The sequence below is a fragment of the Mirounga leonina genome, unplaced genomic scaffold (assembly GCF_011800145.1).
Source record: "Mirounga leonina isolate KUSES-001 unplaced genomic scaffold, KU_Mleo_1.0 Mir_82, whole genome shotgun sequence".
Taxonomy (NCBI): Eukaryota; Metazoa; Chordata; class Mammalia; order Carnivora; family Phocidae; genus Mirounga; species Mirounga leonina.
In genome coordinates this window covers 23,951,346-23,972,386 of record NW_023270825.1, presented here as the reverse complement: position 1 = coordinate 23,972,386, position 21,041 = coordinate 23,951,346, and the positions used below count along the sequence as shown (strand labels likewise).

Genomic DNA, 21,041 nt, shown 5'->3' with positions numbered 1-21,041 from the left:
AAAAAGACAAGAAGTAACAAGGGTTGGCCAGGATGCGGAGGAAAAGGAACCCTTGGGCCCGTTCAGTGGGAATGTACATTGGTGTAGCCATTGTCAGAAATAGCAAGCAGGTTCCTCAAAAAACTGAAAACAGAACTAACATATGATCCATATGGATGCAGCCTTGTGTTTATTACTGTATTATTTACAATAGCCAAGATGTGGAAGCAACCCAAGTGTCCATCCTCAGATGAATGGGCAAAGAAGATGTGATATATACACAATGGAATATTACTCAGCTATGAAAAAGAATTAGCTCTTGCCATTTGCGACCACATGGATGGAGAGCGTGTGGTGCTAAGTAAAATAAATCGGACAGAGACAGGCAAATACTATATAATCTCCCTCGTATATGGAATTTAAGAAACAAAACAGATGAACAAACAAAAAAGGCAAAAAAGTGGACTTAAATACAGAGAATAAACTGGTGGTTGCCAGAGGGGAGGTGGATGGAGGAATGGGTGAAATAGATAAATGGGATTAAGAGTCCACTTACTGTGATGAGCACTGAGTAATGTATAGGATTGTTGAATCATCCACTTGTAAGTAATTTCACACTGTTCATTATACTTCAGTAGAAAATAAAATAACAAAAAGAGACAATTCACAAAAGAGAGAATGCAAATTTAAAACAATGTCACCAGTAACACAGAAAATAAAAGAAGGTGGGAATCTACTAGAAATAGCACAGTTTTATGCATGTTAAATGGCTAAGAAGTACGTAAGACCACAGAGCACGTGGCACTCTATTATGACATCTGCCTATGAAGGTGGGCATCGACAGTTGCCACTTGTGAATTATTGTGAGGTGGTGGAAGGCCGGTCGTCTGGAATTGGACGGAAAGTTGTAACGCCGGATGTGCATGGGCAGGACTCATGACACCCGTGGTGATGTTGGGGTGTGTGTGTTTTGTGTATGCCCGTGTTGTGCAGTCTGGCGGGAAGCAGTTTCCTGCATTCACATGGTGCTTCTGGGGGAGGATAGCTCACATAAGCCAATGCAAGATTTGCATTATGATCAAACTGCCCCCCTAATATATCAGTTGCATTAGAAAAAATTTGTGTTTTCAAGTATTATAGAAGAACTGCCTGTCTGAGGATAGAGGACACTTACTGTGGGAAACAACATCAAATGATACAAAGTAGCAGCTTTGTAAGAGGTCCTGCTGCTAAGTGCTTTCCATTCAGAGGAAGGGAGTCCTGTGGTTGATCAGCGCAGGGCAGGCTCTGCTGAGGAGCCGGCACTGGAATGGGTCTTTGAGGATTGGCCTGATGTTCCCCATGGGCTCCATATGCTTCTCCCTAGATAGATGCATGCCAACACCACTGTTCTTACAACATATTGGTCCTTGGTGGGTCTCGGACCCTTTTACCCTGGGGATTCCTCTTCATGGTACACGGGATTGGGCCCCTCTGGTACTCTGTACCAGAGAGCTTGGCTTTCAACTCTTTGAAGAGATCAGCCCTTCTCTCTTCACAGGAAGCCTGGAGCATGTGGGAAGGGAAATCACAGAGCCGTTAGGATCTCCAGGTGCTAGTTCCAGAGCAAACAGGTAGTGCTCTTCTTGGGGAGGGGGTCTCAGTACATTGAATGGAAAGGTCTCTTGCTCTTGACTAAAGTGTTCATGTGGCTTCTGAAGACATCATAAGAAATGGAGGTAGTGTTTATACTTCTGCTATCCAGATTTATTAACAGAGATGGGGAGACTGAGAGTGTACCTACCCTAGCCACCTGAGAATCCTAAAGCTCAGATCATGGGGGAAAAGCCACAACTGTGGATCAGTGTAGTGTCTTCACACTGATGTTGGTGAAAGATGTGGCCGTTGGCCAAGTTTGACCCTTTGAGTGAGTTGAAAGTCAGGTCTGCCTGGATGCCTCCAGTACTATGTTCGACTGCCTTTTCCTCAGCTGACCATCATAGATCTGGACATACAGACCCTCTTGTGCCTGTAAATCCCCATGTGCAGACTAGATCTGGTAACACTGCCTCAGCCTTGAAATTCAAGCCACCAGTTCAATAAAAATGTGGCCCTCTCAGACAAGGACTCATACTAACTTATTAGCATGGTGCCGTGGGTTCTAAACTATGTTTGCTTCTGCTTGCATCTCCCATGTCTTCCTCTGCTTTATCCCACATTTCCTGAGCTTGTTGTGTTAGGAGTTGGGGGGGCCTAGCTGAGAAAGAGATGGTTGGCTCCCACCTGAGAAAAGGTCCCATCTAGTGGGGCACAGACACACTGTGTTGCCACAGTCCAGGCCTGCGCCATGCCCAGATGTACAGCCTGTGACAGAGACTTGGCTATGTTTCTGTGGATGCCCAAGAGCAAGCACTTCATTCTGCTCAGGATAAGGAGCTTAGAGGGGGCTTCCAGGAACTGTTGAGTGTACAAATGGGTAGGCAATATTGACTAAATGTTTCTTCTGCTTCCCTGGATGCTATCCAGGTACCATGACATTGGATCCTTCCAACAGCCATCACCCCATCTTACAGGTGACAGTCTTCGAGTAGAGAAGCTAGGGCTGCAACCCAGATTTTCTGATTTCATCTCTGGTGCTCGCTTGAGGATATTCTGTTGCCTCTTAGCTGGCAGGGTGCTCCTCAGCATCAGAACTATGAACCAAACAGAACCATCTCCTTCACCGTTCCCATGGAAACAGCAAATCATCCTCTGGCTGGGGCCAACTAGCATCTGCCAGACCAAGACATGTAATAATAATAATAACACAGATTTCTGAAATGAGGATGCCAAATGGGTAAATAATTAATGTAACAATTTGACCTGCGGCTTCTAAAACCCACACACTGTTCCTAAGACAATGGTGTGACTAAGGCTCCTGAGTAATTAATTTTGCCTAAACACATAACAAGTGAGAAGCAAATTTTGCGCTGTGAACCCAGTTCAGCTCTTAAAACTGGAGATAGATTGCCTTTGCACACGGGCCCCCCATCACAACATCTGTGCGTAATTAAGCCTCAGCGAAGAGTTTACCTCTCAGTGTTTGAGGCATCTTCCAGTGGGGTTTAATAACCTCAGCCCTAAGCTCTAAATCTCTGAGCCTCGGAAAAGCACCGAATGGAAGTGTAGGGTCAGGGAGGCCGGGAGAGGGTGAGAGGGCAGCCAGGCTGAATGGTCAAGACCAGGGCATTTGTGGATCTGTTGTGCATTGTGGGGAGGGGCCAGGGCAGGTGGTGAGGTTTGTGACCAGCCTGGGGGAAAGATGGGACAAGGGAGGAGGGAGAAGCCTTAGAAGCACAGGGTTTGAGACCAGAAGAGATGAGAGCGTGCCTGGACATGTGGAGGCAGGGAGAGGTAGAGCAGTCCTCTCCTGAGCGGGCCCGCTTCAGGGGGCCACTTCTTAGGGCAAGGCAAGGATCCTGGGACTCTCCAGAAATTGTGGGCAGACCTCGACGGAAGTGCATGCTTTTGGAGAAGCACCACAGCTTCCTATGAATCTCAAAGATGAAGAACCGCTGGTGTAGAATAATTAGTAGGACTTAATACTTTTTACGTGCCTGTGTTGTGAGACACTTTTTAAAGTGCTTTGCTTGGGGGCACCTGGGTGGCTCAGTCGTTGAGCGTCTGCCTTCGGCTCAGGTCATGGTCCCGGGGTCCTAGGATCGAGCCCCGCATCCGGCTCCCTGCTACGTGGGAAGCCTGCTTCTCCCTTTCCCACTCCTCCTGCTTGTGTTCCCTTGCTCGCTGTGTCTCTGTCAAATAAATAAATAAATAAATCTTAAAAAAAAAAAAAATAAAATAAAATGCAGAATCCCAAGGGGCGCCTGGGTGGCTCAGTCGTTAAGCGTCTCCCTTTGGCTCAGGTCATGATCCCGGGGTCCTGGGATTGAGCCCTGCGTCGGGCTCTCTGCTCAGCGGAAAGCCTGCTTCTCCCTCTCCCACTCCCCCTGCTTGTGTTCCCTCTCTCGCTATGTCTCTCTCTGTCAAATAAATAAATAAAATCTTTAAAAAAAAAATTTGAGGGCGCCTGGGTGGCTCAGTCGTTAAGTGTCTGCCTTCGGCTCAGGTCATGATCCTGGGGTCCTGGGATCGAGCCCCGCGTCGGGCTCCCTGCTCCGCGGGAAGCCTGCTTCTCCCTCTCCCACTCCCCCTGCTTGTGTTCCCTCTCTCACTGTATCTCTCTCTGTCAAATAAATAAATAAAATCTTAAAAAAAAAAAAGTGCTTTGCTTGTATTTACTTCTTAATCCTTATACAGTCCCACGAGGGAAAGGCCACGATTAGCCCCTTGTCAATGGCAGGGAAATTGAGGCCCAGAGAGATGAAACCATTTGCCCAAGGTTACACAGCTTCTGGGAAGGGGCAGAGGCGGGTTCTGGGTGGCGGCAGGGCAGCCTGGCTCCAGAGCCTGCGGGTTACACCGCGGTGCTCTTCTGCCTTCGTAAGAGTTTATGGGGCAGATCTGAATTGTGCTGAACTGTCTGTAGCATCAACCCTCAGCCCTGGTCGTGTGTCAGAACCATCCGTGAAGGTCTACATGGCTCTCATAGGGCAGCTGGGGTCTGTCCAGCAGGGGCTAAGTGCGTGCTGTCGTTTCGAGCACCAGGATTCCACACATGCTCGTAAGAAGTTGGGAATGTTGCTTCGCTGTAAATGTCATCGCCATTTTACAGGTGGGAAGCTGGCACTCCGGTTATAAAACCTGCCCAAGGTCACGCAGCTTGGAGGGAGCAAAGCCAGGGCTCCAGCCTGGCAATCAGCCTCGGGGTCTGTGCTCTGCTTCCCTGGGCTCCCCAGGAGATGGGCACGGGCCCAGGCGAACCAGGGCCTGCATCACAGGTGCATTGACCAAAGCACAGGAACAGAATGGAACCATGGGGTCAGGGCCAGACTGTGAGGCTGAGGCCCAGGTTCTCGGGCTGGAATTTTCCATAATCTGTGCCTTCCTTCTTGGGATCAGGATTGGCCCCAGCATGGGTGGGGGGCAGGTGGAGCCATGGGAGTGGGGCCTCTGATTTGTGGCAAGGGGATAGACTTTGGACTCAAAGTCCTGATGGCCAGGGTGTGAACCTGCCTGTGGGGTCAGTGGGTCCCCCTGGCCATGAGCCTCCCTGGGTTGAATTTTGTTTGGGGGGGGCATGGGAGGGTTCTTCTCATTGCCTCTTTAGAATGATTCTCTTTCATCTTTCTCCACTTTGATGAAGGGAGCAGAAGGCAAGGGGATGAAACATGGGTGTTGGGGTGAATTTCACCTTATGCTCCCAAACCCTCCTGCCCACAGAGTGATTTAGGGGCAAGTCATCGACCTTAGGTCCCACAGTCAAGCCAAGTTTCTCCTAAGTGAGCAGGGAGCAAATTTGCATTTTGTAGTCATTTCTGTGATGTAGTTGTCAAGGGGCAATTTGCGGTCCTCTCTGAGCTCCCATGACAAACCTCTCTACCTCCCGGCTTTGGTATTCTGTCGTTTCAGATCTAAGCTGCTGTGGCAGGGGCCATTGTGTTGTCTGACAGGACACTTGCATTGGGAGGGAGGCTGGGGAGAAAGGTGGAGGAGGGGAGAGCGCAGTGCCCCCACTGCCCTGATTGACAAGCCCAGAGAGTCTCCAGACTTTGGGTTTTCTCTTTCCATCTGTGGCTCTTCCAAGTGGTTTTCTAAGTTGCCCCAGGCAGGCCCAGATGGGGGTCTGACCTTGTGTCCCCAGAGCCCCAGGCGCCCACTGCCAAGCTTAGGTTTTCAAACAAACCGAGAAAAGAACTTAACCTCAAAAATATGTCCCTTCCATTTGGAAGCCACAGCCAACAACAGCAAACTTGCACTCCTATTTTTAAAGATAGCTTGTGAAAAATGCCACGCAAGACTGAATTTTAAGCTCACAGTCAGAGAGAGTCACAGATTTCTCTACTAGCCCAGATTTTCAAATGGCAAGAATGGCAGGAAAGTAGCAAACCACAGTGGCACCTTGACTTCAGTTGGAACCTTTGTTCCAGGCAGCCGGGAGTGTTTTGCACATGTGTGCAGCCCCAGGCATTCTCAGAGCTCCTTCTTGAGATGGGGCAGGAAGAGTCCTTTGTGATAAGGAAAACTGAGGCACTGGAGGTTAAGTGGCTGGATTAAGACATGGTAGTATTTGCAGAATGAGGAAGGAAAATAGATTTCTTGACTTGAGGGCTGTGGTCTTATTGCTAGATGAGTTTTGGGGGTCAAGATGAGGGGAGTCCTTATTCCCCCAAACCCTTGAATGAACTGCCCTTGTTTCTTTCTTTCTTTTTCTATCTTGTTTTATTTGTAAGTGAAAACAAGCCCATCATGAGTTGTTCGGGAAACGTGGCATGCCGATATCCCAGTCATTCCTCCCTCCTGGCAGTGGGGGTGCTCTTGGGTGTCACTCACTCATCGGGCAGCCCAGCAGCCCTTGTTGCAGTCCCAACTCTTGTCTCATGCTGGGGAAATCTGTTCTCTTTTTGGCCACTGGGTGTTCTTAGAGTCAGGAATTAGGAATTAATTAGGAATGCATTTGTCTGCAAGTAACCAACAGCACAATTTAGAGTGTCTTAAACAAAAAAAGACTTATTTTCCTCACATGGCAAGAAGGTGTACAGCAGTTGCCTGCTGATATTGTGTTAGTGGTGTGATGGTATCAGGACCAGCATCTCTGATTTTCTTGGACTTTTCCTCATGGTTGCAAGATAGCTGCTACAGCTCCAGGTATCACATTCATTTTCAAGGTAGGAAAGAAGGGTAAGAAGAGTTGCACCATTTACGAACATTCCACCCCCCCCCCCTTTTTAAAGATTCCACTTATTTATTTGAGAGGGGGAGGAGAGAGCTCACACCAGCAGTGAGGAGGGACAGAGAGGAGAGGGAGAAGTAGGCCCCCCCGCTGAGCAGGGAGCTTCATGTGGGGCTCGATCCCAGGACCTAGAGATCACAACCTGAGCTCAAGTCAGATGCTCAACCAACTGAGCCACCTAGGCACATGCCTTTTTATGAAGAAAAGAAAAACCTTCCCAGAGCCCCAAGCAGGCCTCCATGTATGTTTCCTAAGCCAGCACTGTGTCACGAGGCCATAGCTATTGCAAGGTAGGCAGGGAACGTGTGTAGTTTCTCCTGTCTCAGGGGAAGAGGAGGACTGGGAATAGCTGCTGGGTTAGGATCCAGCATTATCTGCCACAGAAGACTTGTAGGAGATGGGCATGAGAAAACTCAGGACTTCCTGACTGAAAAATTTCTCACCCAGTAAAAATTCGGTCATTTGTTCGTTCGTTCATTCGTAGACCTAGACATGTAATACATCCATTGCACAAGTGTAGAAACTGAGGCAGAAGGTTGAGATTCACGTGAGGAGCCTGCAATGGGCCTGGTGAGAGAGGGAAATAGATTTCAGTGCCAAGTCTGGCTCAGGTATGAGGGGTTCCTCACCTGTTTCTCTAAGTCCCAATTTTTGGTTCTTGATGGTGTCTGGAGGCATTGAGGAGGGTGGGGAAGCCGTTCTCTGGTCCCTAAGCAGGAGGGTGGCTCTAAAGGAGGGCCTGGGGGCCTACCTGGTGGAGGAGGCAATGTGGCCTGCCCCACCCCTGCCCCTGCCTGTCACTGCTCAGTCCCCCTCGGGCTTTGTCTCGTGTTCCTGGGAGGAGAATCTGCCCTTGCCTGGCTCACTGTGCCTCTCTGTGGTCCTGGCCTCTAGCTGCGGGCCGGCCAGCCCTTCTGACCTGCCCTTGCCTCTTCTAGGTCCCCCGCATCTACTGGGAGCTGTCCACCAAACGGGTCCTTCTGATGGAGTTTGTGGACGGCGGCCAGGTCAATGACAGAGACTACATGGAGAGGAACAAGATTGACGTCAACGAGGTGAGCTTGAGCGCTCACGGCTGCTGTGGCGGGACACGGGCTTGGTCGGGGCTCCTGACCGAGGGCAGGTGTGTCCCTGTGAGGTCTCACTGCCTTGAAACGGAGCCTGTTGTCTGAAGCATTACAGTATCTCTGAGCACAAAGCATCCTCCCAGGGCATCTGGTACAGCCCTCTGCCCTGTCTCCTAAAGCTGGGCCTGGCTGCACACAGTGGGGTGCAGGCCCATGCTGAGCCCCTTCTTGCAGCTCATGCTCCAACAAGTGACTACCGTCTGTCCTCTTGTACCATCCGAGCCCCACAGAGCCGAGCGGCCCCAGAGAACAGTGCCGTGAAATCCGTGGGACTTAACTGCTTCTGGTCCTGTGGGGCCTGGGCACAGCCTCCTCCCTCCTCCCGCCCTCCCCTCTCCCTGCTGCTCCCCAGACCTCAAGGGGGTCAGGCCAGCAGGGGACAGCAGGAGCCAACTATTTCTACTTCACAGAGCTACAAGAAAAGGAAGGCTTCTGTCTCCTGCCTCCCACCCCATTGGTCTCAGGGAAAGAAAGCTGGCCAGTGGGGTTGAGGCCTGTACCCCATTTTCTTCTTCTTGGTTGCTGTAGGGTCCCACAGGTAATGATGGAGTTGTACTTTTTCAACGACACCCATCATCTTTATAGTCCCTCCTCTGAGCTAGGTAGGGGACTTCAGAGGGGGCCAGGCATTATTCCCTTCTTTAAGGAGCTCACCACCTAGTGTTGCTGTTATATCCACAGCTAAATCCTTACAAGACCCTCTGGGCAGCGGGAGGGGTGTGAGCGAGACCCCAGGGAACTACACAGAGGAGGTGCTTGCTTCTGCTGCAGGTCAGCTTCCCCGGCAGGATGAGCAGGGATTTGCTGGGTGTGTGTGTGTGTCAGGGTGGAGGAGTTGGGGGGCAGTGATGGCAAGGAAGGGGAAGGGAATGGTGAAGTTTGGCAGGATTTCCAGGGGAGTGTGGAAAAATAGGGTGGGGGCAGGTAGTGAAGATGTTGGGCAGGACCTCAAAAGTACTGGGGAGTCATGAAGGGTGTTGAGGAGTGCAGTGATGTGATCCACCGCTCTGGGTGGGTGAGAGGAAGCAGTGGAGACAGGTGAATGCTCTTTCCTTCCTCCCACCCCAGGTAACATATGAAGATGAGCCTGTGGTCCCAGTGGTGGGATGGCCCGGAGGAGGAAACTACCCCTTGGCTCAGCAGATGAGCCAGTGGAATGGTAGGAGAGGGTGCACCTTGGGAGCTCAGGCCTCCGAGTGCCTGTGTGGCCTCTGCTGATGGGGACAAAGACCTCCTTCTAAGAAGGTTGTGAGGGCCACACGAGTGCTGAGCACCGTGCCTGGCAGGTACTTCGTGCTCCAGTATGGTAGCAAGATTGTTGTTGTTTTCATTATCTTTGGGCTCTGTCCTTTCCTTCTTCCTCCTTTATCTCCTTGTGTTTATTGAATGCCCAACTTGGTGTACCAAGTGCTTTTTTCCATAATAAACCTGGGAGGCAGGTCTTAAAGTCTTCATTCTTCTAATAAGGAATCAGAGATTCAGAGAGGGATGGTAACTTGTCCAAGGTCACACAGCTTGTAGAGCTGGGATTGAAACCCAAGCCCCTCTGACTCCACTGTTTTTTAGTTTGTAAAAGGAGAGGTTGCGTCAAGCGTAGGGCACTGCTGCTGGGAACATGGCTGGGAAGGGCTCAGCCACAGCTGGCCTTGGCCTCCTGGGAACTCAGGGAATGATGCTCCCGGAACTGTTGGGGGCCTCAGGGTATGTGTGTGCAAGGTGGGGAGGCTGGACAGGCACCAGGCCCCCCCGCCCCCTGCTCTGCCATCACTGGAGTTGACTGGTGGGCTTTTCTGGAAGAGGTCTCCCTTTGGGGGTTGGGAAAGGATAAGAGAAGGACTGTTTTAATTCAGCCCTCCACTTTCCGGATGGCAGGGCACTCTGAGGGAGAGCAGTGGATGTCTTTCCCGAGGTCACTGGGCCAGTAGCACAACTTGGGGCTTCGGACTCTGCTCCAGTCACTGTTGCCTTCTAGGGTAGGCCTGGGAAGGTGTTGGGGTCGATCTCCTGAGCAGGAGGGAGGGAGAGACCTGCTTGCCCATCTCCTCCACTGGTGGTTGGGGTGGGGTGTGTCCCTAGACATCTAGCCAGGGATCCTCTGCCCACCGGGACCCTTGGGTGCAAAATCTTTGGCTTCAGTGAGCAGGGGGAGAGAGAGGAAGGGAGATCATCTCCAGCTTTTCCTGAACAGCCTTAACGTGGATCAGGAAAGATGCCACAGGCCTCATACCTCCCCCTCCCCCACCAGGTTACCAGCATTTACTTACTGCCGCTGCCGTGGGATTTTCATTTCAGCAGCGCCCCCAAATCCATTAATCTCTTTGGATACAGTGAGTCCAGGGCTGCAATGGTGTTTTATCAGAGGCAGCTTTGATTTTTCAAAGACAAGTGCAAACAAAGATGTGCTCTGCTGTAGTTGCCCGCTCTCAAGGCTGAGCGAGGTGCCTGGGAGGAGGGGCAGTGAGGCTGGAGGGAGGGGGCCTGCGGGGGCTGGGCCGGGGGCTGCCCTCCAAGAGCCCGGGTTCATCTGCTCCTGCCTCCCGCCCTCTTTAAACGTCCTTGCAGATAAGGCCAGCGTTCCGGGCAGAGCAGACCCTTGGTGGACACCCTGTGAATTAATGGAGAATAAATCAGCCAGCCTCACGCCCTGGGTTAGCTTCTGGGAGGCAGGGCTGGGGCAGAGTGTTGGTTTTTTGTTTTCTGTGGACATGCAGGGTGGGGCAGGCCGATATCAGAGTGATTTGGGGAAAACAATAACAGAAATAATAATAATTATAAGCAACTAATCTGTGCCAGACACATGGCACATGTAATCTTTACTCCTTACAGCTGGCCTGCCAAGGGCTAGATGAGAGACCATAACCCCATGATTGGATGAGAAAGCTAAAGCTCAGAGAGGTTGAACAACTTGCCCAACCTCACACAGCTAGCGGGGGCAGAGCCAAGCATTTGAACACAGGTCTGTCGGATGCTCTTACTCCTCTACCTTCTCCATCCCCTCCCAGGGATCAGACTCTGGCTGCATTGGAACCTGCCCCCACCTCCCCCCCAGAGTGACGGCCACATCAGTAACTCCTTGAAGAAGGGAGTGCAGTGCTGACTAAGAAGCTCTGCCCCCCACATGGGCCCTCACTGAATGCAGGCCTTCTCCCTTGAACTCATGTCAGGCATGTTTTTTTTTTTCCATTTCATGCAAACACTGTTCCCCTTTCAGAGAGATGAGTAGACAAGAGGTGTGTGAGCCATACGGAGCACAGTGCCTGGGGTATGGGTGGCGCTCCAGATTGGTGGTTAGTTGATTATTGTTGTTTTCATGATTATTACCATCATTGGACCCTGTCCTTTCCTCCTTTACCTCCTTATATGGTTAGCGTTTACCAACTGCCCAACTGTGTGCCAGACGCTTTCTATACTGTAAGCTTAGGAGGGAGGGCTTAGTGCCTCTATTTGCAGGTGAGGAATTGGAGACCTAGAGAGGGGAGCTCCCAGATCCTGATGGTACATGTCCACCATTTTCATATGGATCTGCTATGTAATCTCTAGCCAGATAAAGATGCGAATCATTTCTAGCCCTCTGGCAGGCTTCCTCACCCACCCCCAGAGGTGCCTTTCTGACTGTCGCCAGAGATCACTTCCGCTCACTACTGAACTTCATATAAGCAGAATCCCACGGTGTAGTCTTTTGGGTCTGGCATCTGTCATCAGTCACCTGCGGGTCTTTTTCTGGAAGCTCTGTTCTCTTCCATTGGTCTATTGGTCCATCCTTCTAATAGTACCACACTGTCTTGATTACGTAATTCCTCAGTCCCCCCCGGCCCTGGCTTCTGGGGTTTGTATGACCTGGGAGGCTCTTTGGTACTCTGGGATGTTGTCTTTAAATACTGCTGCAGAGACCTCAGGCTGGGCAGTGGGCGGGTGTGGCCCGTGTGCCCTACTGTGCTGTCGGTGACCATCGGTTGGGAGAAGACGGGGACAGGCCCGACTTTACAGAAACTAATCCGTATGTCTCTTACCAAGCAGCATCAGAGTTGCAGGCCTCACGGAACACTAGTGGGGCATGAGCGTGTGGGGGTGGGGGTGGGTGGGTGGGGGTGGTCGGGGGTTGGGAGTGGGGAAGGGGGAGGTTCGGGAGACTCCATGTGACTGACAGTTTCTAACAGACTTCTGAGGTTCTAAAGTCTCCTGAGGACTGTGGGACTCAGCAAGTCGGTCCCTGGAGTGAAGAAGCCCTCCTTAGGACAGGCTGACTGTGAGTGTCCTTGGGGAGGGAAGTATGGGACAGCCAGAAGTGACAAGGGGCAAATATCGCATCCCAAATCCTGGGTGATAGGGTGTTTAGTGGCATCTTGGCTGCCACAGGCGGGTGACTCAGCTTGAAGTCGGGGCTCAGGAAGTGGCTGTAAAAGGAGTTGCTTTCTAGGTGGGTGAGGAGGGTTCCAGATCCCTAGGCATGTGAGGACCTGAAGACCAGTCTAAGTAGCCAGTACCCAAAGAGTCAGGGAGAGAAATGCCTGCATTTTAGCCCCTGTTCTGCCAGTGGCTCGCTGTGTGACCTTGCACAAATCACTCCGCCTCTCTGGGCCTCAGTTTTCTTATTGAAGGCATTGGATTAGCTGGACTCTCAGGGTACGTCCTGCTTGGATATTTTACACAACAGTGATTCTTGGCTTGCTGGGAGCTAAGACTTCAACCATCTATTTCAGAATCTCCAAGGGGAGCTTATTTAATAATGCAGATTTCTGCTGCACCCCAGACTGACTCATCAGAATCTGGAGTGGAAAGGGTTGCAAGAATCTGTGTTTTAACAGACTCTTCAGGTGGCTCAGACACTGACTGGAGTCCAGGAACCACTGCCACAAGGCCAGCCTTCAGGCACGGGGCAGCGCTAGCCCAAGTGTGCTCACTCATCCAGGGAGCCTGAGGCCTGGGGGGGGGGCCAGCAGCCTTGGGGGGCCCTCTTTTGTTTGAGTCTCTGCACCCAGAAGCTGCATATTACCAAGGGCGTGCCCTGGTGATCATATTTGCCAGTCACATTTAAGAGCTGGTGACAGTGACTGTCAATGATTTTATTAAAAGTAAAGGTCGAGCAGAAGCACGCTTTCCTAGGCTGGATGGAGCCTCCTCAAGCTGTAGGACGACTATTGATTGCAGACCTTTTATCGAAGGTTAATTGGATTTCAGTGAGTGTGTGTTTAAGACCCTGCCTGGGCTGAGGCCCAATTGAATTTGTGTGAAATTAGCTAGAGAGAAAGGTGACCAAGTTGGGAGTTTGGGGGAGGTGGGGATGGGGACTGGGGTCTGGTAGGCAGACACCTGCTGTCTGTGAAGAGTGGGGGTAGGTGCAGAGATGGGGAGCTTGCGAGAGATGCCTGGGGGCCAGCTAGGGGAAGAGGGCAGGGAGCTCCCAGGGGTCATTGGCTGGACTTTGATTCAGTCCTCTGTCTTTGGGATGGCCCTCTTGGTATGTGGTGTGGCCTCCAGAGCCTATCTTTTTACCTCTCCAGAAAGTAGATCTCGCCTTGAGTCAGAGTGGGGGTGGTGGTGGTGTGGGGATCAAGGGTTCAGATCATACTTTGAAAGCCTTCCCACGAATCCTCCTTTTTCAAGACCCCCAACTCTGGTTTTCAGTGGTGTCAGGGGCCTTCATTTGCTGAGCCTCTGTGGGCTTGGGGCAAACTTCAAGCTCCCCCCTTGCCAGCTTAGGGTCCCTTGTTGTCTTGCTGGCTAAGCCAGGTCTCAGTAGCTGTCTGTCCCGCGTTCCCCCCACCCCGCCCGGCAAAGGCAGTTTTGCTCACCTCTTTCTGTCTGCTCTCTCTGTTGTTGGGGGCTCTTTGTATTCGTTTCTTTTAGCCCTCTTCGTGGGGTCGGGAAGGGAGTGGGGTCAGTGCCTAGGTTCAGTCTGCCACGGTTAGCCAGAAGCCCTTGCCATGCTTCTTCACTTCATCCATTCCAGGTCATTCTGGGAGCCACGGAAGGGTCTCAAATGTATCTTTCACAGATGTTTGTTGCGCACCTACTGTGTGCAGGCACTGCATGTAAGTGCTGTACCAGAGGGATGCACAGAGTGTGGCAGAAGGGGAGGCTGGGTGCTGTGGCGGGAGGGTTTCAAAGTTGGGGTGCCCTGGGGTTATGCCTGGCTCTACCATTTGTTGGCCAGGCTCCCTTGGGTAAGTTACTTAAACTCTGAGTGATTGTCCACATCTGTGTAGTTGGAGTCCCAACAATACTGACTTCACAGGGTCGTTGTGTAGACTGTAGGCTGTGAAGTTGTGTAAGATCATGTATTTAATTAATTCATTAATTTTATTTTTTTTTAGATTATTTATTTATTTGAGAGAGAGAGCCCAAACAGGGGGAGGGGCAGAGGGAGAGGGAGAAGCAGACTCCCCGCTGAGCAGGGAGCCTGATGCGGGATTCGATCCCAGGACCCTGGGATCATGACCTGAGCTGAAGGCAGACGCTTAACCGACTGAGCCACCCAGGAGGCCCTGTGTGAGATCATGTATAATTCATGATGTTGTTATTCACAGAGGCATGTCTTCCTGAGACTTTTTGCCCCCCTCCTTTCCACCTACGTCTGTTGTCGTGGGTACATAAACTTGGAAAATAAGCAGCGGTCATCGATTGAGCAAATGGTGACCCCCCCATCTGAAAGGCCATGCTGCAGTTAGGCCCCAGTCTCCCTGTGTTGAATGCCACACTTACTTTTCCTCAGCATTGTCTCCCACTTCATGGGCCTCTGGCTCTGTGGTAGAAAGTGCCCAGAAGACCAGGGGAGTGAAGCTGAAGAGGCATGAAGGATCCTGCTAACTGAAATCACTAGAAACAAAACCTCTCCTTCCATTGTCCTCATATAGAACTCCATTAACGTGTCAGACCAAATCTTGACAAGTGTGGGGATGTTCGAGAGATCTCGGTGCACGAGATGGGTTCTTGGAGATTTCTTTCCCCAACAGCAGGAGTGTTAGGAGTGGAGTCAGCCTTCCTGGACTCTGGTACTGGCTCTGCAATATGAACCAGTCACTCTTTGGAAGCCCCAGCTGCCTGTTAAAAAGTGGGGGGCAGGAGAAAACCCTATAGGATTGTTTGATGATTGAAACATGAAGCGTTTGGTGCAGTGGCCCCAAGACATGCTCAACACAAGTTGTTATTACATTGGAATTCCAGCCCTCAGGCCCCCTTGCCAGAAAGAGGAAATGTGTAGGGAAGAAACCCTTTCCATGTTTCTTGTATTGACCCAGGTCAGGTGGGAGGATGTGGAAGTATTTCTCTGGAGTGCGTTGTTGCCCGAGGCAGGGGATGTCAAGTGTCGACAGCTCTTCCTTCACTGTGTCTTCAATAGTCATGGCTCCTAGGACCCAATCCCTTTGGTCACTGAGACCCTTCGAATCTGTCTGGCCAGGAGACCTGAGGAGGCCTTATTGGCCTTGGGGATAGCCTACGTCCTGGCTCTCGGGTGATGTCCCACTGTAAGTCTAACCCAGAGAAGCTTTCGCCAAGCTCCAAAATTAGAGTAACCCCCCAGCTTCCTATAATTAACCCACTCACCACCTCTCCCAGCACTGTGTGCAGTTGAAGAGGTTCCCCACGCCTTCACATTCAGGAATTTCACCTCCGGGCTGGCTAGTTCAAGATTGACCCTCTCCATGATTTGGCCTCGCTGGGCAGCAGCAGGTAATCTGAGGTTCATGTATTCCCAGGGAAGTTCCCGGGGGTGAGGTGAGGGCCGAGAGTAAAATCCTGGTCCTTCAGACTCTGGTACTTCAAGAAGCCTGGCCATAAACTGATGGAAGAACAAGGAGAATTTGAATTACTAACGTCTTTATACTTAACATCAGGCTACTTCCGTGATTATTAATATCCTGCAACACCAACCTCTTATTTCTTTGAGAGATCTTGGCCTTGTTTGCACGACACCCCCCAAGAACATAAATAGACTTTCCCTTGGGGGTGGGAATAAATTAATCCACGCAATTATAGAACAATTAAAGCACTTTCAGCCAATTCAAGTTTTGAGAAAAATCCAAAAATAACTCCTTGGTTTAAATATTATTTACTAAATTAATTCTTTACTCAACCTTTTTATAGATTCCTGTTTTTTTTTTTTTTTGTACCTCCTCACTGTCAGGGAATAAAGGCATTGCGTATTTACTAAAGTCACTTACATGAATGGCACACTCTTTTTACACAGAACAAGGAAAAGACTTGTCACTGACTTTTTTTCTAAAAAGAGCTATACTGTGGCTTTAGTTAACAATGAGTTTTTTGGTTAGAGAAGCAGTCCTGGATTTCCCTCTGAGACTCTTTTCTCCAAGTGGAATGCCTTCTTGGATGCCCTTTGGACCTTCAGAGGGTTTCACTTCAGCCCTTGCCTTCAGGCGGGAGCTTCCCTGTCCATGCAGAGGCAGGGGAGAGCAGGTGATTGACAGCTTGTTCACTGAACCCAGGCCACCTGGGTTTGGATCCCGGTTTCACTCACTGCTAGCTGGGTGACCAAGCTTCTTTGCCTTTTTCTATTTCTTCCTTCAGCTGTCTACTGCAGAGGATGGCTGTGAGTCCATGGCAAGTGCCCAGAATGGTGCCTGCCCCAGAGTGTTGGCTGATACCATTTTAAAATGGTGGCATCCCCCTGTCTTGATGCAGATGCTACTGTCACAGGGCAAGGGACAGCTTTAGAGGAATGGAACAGACATTTTCCCAAAGGAGACATGCAAGGAGCCAAGAGGTACATGAAGAGCTGCTCAGCATCACATATTGTCAGTGAAATACAAATCTAAACCCCAAGGAGATATCACCTCACCCCTGTTAGAATGGTCCTCAGGGAAGCTAAGAGAGAAAAGTGTTGGCGAGGATGTGGAAAAAAGAGAATGCTCGTGCATTCTTGGTGGGAAGGCAAACTGATGCAGCCACTGTGGAAAGTAGTGTGAAGGTTCCTCCAAAAATTACAAACAGTACTACCGTATAAGTCAGCAGTTCATTCTGGGTATATATCTGAAGGTAATGAAATCAGTATCTGGTAGAGATACATGCATCCCCGTGTTCATTACAGTATTTACAATTGTTTGCTCTTAATCACGAGACATAGCTAAACTATTATGGCAAGGGGGTGGGAAAGAGGGTTGTGTGCCCAGTGATGGCCTTGGCTTTCATCTGGGATTCTCGGGATCTCCGTGAGTAGGAGGGGGCTGGCTGCCTTCTCTGGGCAGATTGGTTCCCAGAAACTATTTACTGCAACTCTGACAGATGTGAAGAAAAATTACCCAAAATTTAGAAATTAAGGCCAAGAGTGTGCGGTGTATCCTTTCGAAGTCATTCTTGGGCATTGTTCAGGCAGCACACCGAGGGCTTTTTAATATCTAGGGGAATGTACTTGTGTTTGACTCTGCTATTGACAATTAATTAAGGGCTCAGACTGAAGTCATACATCAACCTGTAGATCTTATCTGGTAGAGATGCAAATAATTTCTGCCCAGTAGAAAAGATAACCTCAAAGGTTATGATTTCCTTATTGCTCTGTAGGACAATAACCAGTTTTATATCTAATCCAGGAATCTTGGTCTCTTATTCCTGTTTAAATTCCCATAAATACACAGTCCCTCAAAATTCTCTGAACCAACTCTCCCTTCTTATTTGCTCCTTTATTGGTAAATTAAACAATCTTTGACATGTGTTCATTCTGTATTTTTATGAGTTATGTTTTTAACTTTTTGAAAATTACACTTTGATGAAAGTGATAATGGGTACATTTTTCCCCCACGTTTTAAATAATAAGCTACCACATTACAACACACACATTTGTGTGTCTTATATAGTAATATAAGCAATTTATAGTATATAGTATATAGTATAGTATATAATATATAGCCTATATAGTATATAGTATATAATATATAACCTATATAGTATGTAGTGTATAGTATAGTATGTAATATATAGCCTGTATAGTATATAGTATATAAAGCGCTTTCTCATGTGTGGTCACGTTTTGACCTTGAATGTCGAGGTTACCTTGTGAGGAAGTAGAGCAGATGGAATTAATCCCACTTAACAGCTAAGGGAACTTAGACCCAGACTGAGAAGGGAGGTGACTTGTCCCCCAGATCAGGCATGTCCTAGGTGGCCATACCAAGATGGCACCAGAGTGAAGCTGGTGGCCTAGGCTGGTTTTCTGTCTTGTCTGTGCCTTCCATATCTATCTATGTTGGTGAAATCTGGTTAAAGTGAACAGCTCCCAAATTGTAAGACACCCAAGTAGGAGCAGCTGGATGGGGTGTTGAAATGGGGAGGGCCACTTGATGGCTTTGCTTGTGTATATATGAGCTACAATTGGCAGCCCCTCTTCCTCCTCTAGCAGCAGCTCACTCCTTGTGGGCAAGGGCTCCCCCATCCTGTGTCCCCAGACCCTTAGGGGTCATCTTTCAATGTAGTAATGGGGGCCCAGAGTGATTAGCAATATTTCAGAAAGCTCAGAGGAGATCATATATCTCCCCATGACAGGTCTGCCCAGACTAAATGAAATGTCATTTCTCTGCTGTTGGCTGGCATTCTGTCAGCTCAGTCTGGCTGTACTGCTTATCTTGGGCTGATCAGGAGCCCTGATTGGACCTTATATGCGTCCTTGACAAATAAAAATGAATTATTACTTAATAAATGCAATTGGTTTGGCAAATGCAGCCTTTCAGAGCATGGCTCCATGGAGCTCCGAAGAGCCCAACAAAAGGGCTTCTCAAAAGGGGACTTGCTAGCTCAGCCAGGACGAACTCTAGCTGGGCCCCTCTCCGAGGAAACAGAAAATGGTGGCCCTGGGGCAGCTGACATCTCAGCCTGAGGCTGAGAACTCGACCTGGGGCGAGGTCCTCCAAGTGCCTGCAGAGTACTGGGCATTCATTTCACCCAGTGCAACATCGGATAGGTGTCAGGACTCAGACAACCTCTTTCCTAAAGCTGAGAGAAGCAACTTGTTAAGGTCACACTGTTCACTTGGGAAGTGGAGAGGTTGGCGTGAGCCTGTAGGTAGCGTGGCTGCTAGGAGGCCATGGGGTCATACCTAGCTTGAATCTTGGCTCTGCCTGTCGGTAGCCCTGTGGCTCTGTGTAAGTTGAACCTCGAGGAATCCCAGCTCCTTATCTGCAAAATGGGGATCATAATTGTACCTACTTTTAAAGCCGACATGAGGATGTCAGCTATTGCTATAGTAGGGTTATTCTTGAAGATTTATTTTGGGACCAATTATAACTGATTGGGATTCAGAAGAGATTCATGGGGTTAGGATAAGCATCAAGACAGGAACCACAGCATCTCAAAAAAGCACAGACAAGGGTCTCATTCATATTGAAGGTAGAGTCCTATATTCACATGTTTGGCCTGTTATAGGTAAGTGGATGCATCATAGAGCCAGTTGATGGTATGTAAATTACACCTCAGTAAAGCCATTTAACAAAATAGAACCAGTCTCTGCCATCTTGGGAGCTTAAAATAGTGGGCTACATGGTCATTAATCAAATAATGATGCAAATAATGTGCTAGTACCATGAAAGAAAAGTACAGAGTTCGATGAGAGTTTGTGGCAGGAGAACCTTATCTAGGGCAGGAGGTCAAGGAAGGCTTCTCCAGAGAGGTGGTGCTGAGCTGGGATGGGAAGGAAGAGAGGGGTGAACTAGGTGAAGGGGAGATGGGAGGAAGGCTCTTGGCAGAGGGACGATCATGTGCAAAGGCCCTGAGGTAGGAAAGCACAGGGCCATTGAAGAAGAGAAAGAAAGCAGAGGTGGCTTTAGTATCACTGTGGCATGAGATGAGATGAGGGAGGGAGGCTGGGCCTGGTTGTGCAGGGCTTTGTAGGCCAAGCAAAGACCCTACTTCTGTGTTCCCCCACCATCCATGGGACCCAGCTCCTCTCCTCTGGCTGGGATATGTTTGCTAGTGACCATGGGGTTCATCAGGGACTGAGAGCCGTGTCAAGGGCAGAGTGGGTCCTGGGGATCAGCTTTGTGAATTGAGCATCTCTTTGTCCTCTGGAAACCCATTGGCAGACCATCTGTGGGCCCAGGTCTGGCACTATTCAGCAGCTGTTCCCTAGTTGGGAAGAGGCTTTTAGCTTTAATTAAAAGGGAGTAGAGATAAGGAGACCGCCTCGGCAGGGAGGGCAGCAGTGACAGGATGATTTAAATGGCCTCTCCAGTGTCATTTCTTCTGTGCAGACCTCATAAATCAGATTAACACTGGGCTCTGGCGGGGAGGTGCGAAGGGAAAGGGGCCTGAGAGAGAGGGGAGCAGGGCTTGTGACTCTGGGTCCTCCTGGGACTGTCTTGGAGCTGGTGGGACAGCCCTAGGGGGTGCCAGGGTCACATATCCCTCACCCACAGCCATCCAGCTTTGCTCTTGGGAGAAGGGGAAGTTGGGATGACCCCACTCCCAACCCAGCTTTCCAGCCCATCTTCGGCTTTGGGGAGAAAATGAAGAGATTGAGAGAATAGGGAAGAGAAGGATCGGGAAAGAGTGGAGGTCAGGGGTTGGGGTGGTAGTTACAGCCTTCGGAAATGCTAGAAGCAGTGGTTCTACCTTGCTGTGTACTACGATCACCTTGGGAACTTGACAACAGATGCTGATGTCTGGGGCCCACCTCTGACACTTCTGAGTTCTAGGTGATTCTACATGCCGCTGAAGTTGAGGAGAACAGGGTTAGAACTGAACTTCTGTCTTAAACTCAAGAACTGTATGATCCCAGGCCATCACTCCTACTATGACTGCCCAAGCCCACCCAGTGCCTCTGGCCTGCCTCTTGAAAGTGACTGGATTCAGGGGCCAGAGTCGAAGTCTCCAAGACAGGTGTTAAGGTGGCATAACTCCCACCCACATCTCTTCTCTTTCAGATCTCGTGCCACCTGGGCAAGATGTACAGCGAGATGATCTTTGTCAATGGCTTCGTGCACTGTGACCCGCACCCCGGCAACGTGCTGGTGCGGAAGCGCCCAGACACAGGGAAGGCGGAGATCGTCCTGCTGGACCACGGGCTCTACCAGGTAGGAGAGGCTGTTCCCACCCAGCCAGCCCAGGGGCTCTGGGCCTGCCTGGGATCAGAGCTCATTGCACTCCCCGATCGGCCTCACACGTGGGAAGCAGATAGCCAGGGT

At 50.0% G+C, this 21,041-nt stretch overlaps 1 protein-coding gene across 11 annotated transcripts in view; it reads left to right on the top strand.

Moving 5' to 3' along the window:
* The window catches only part of ADCK1 (aarF domain containing kinase 1), a 145,215-nt gene that overhangs the window by 85,079 nt on the left and 39,095 nt on the right, over positions 1-21,041 (top strand). For 9 of the 11 annotated variants that reach the window (XM_034993397.1, XM_034993396.1, XM_034993395.1 and 6 more), the window contains 2 exons: positions 7,726-7,842; positions 20,781-20,930. In XM_034993397.1, the coding sequence (XP_034849288.1) occupies positions 7,726-7,842; positions 20,781-20,930 (267 nt within the window). The remainder of the gene's footprint in view (positions 1-7,725; positions 7,843-20,780; positions 20,931-21,041) is intronic. The other 2 variants (XM_034993399.1, XM_034993394.1) reach the window with 1 other exon arrangement.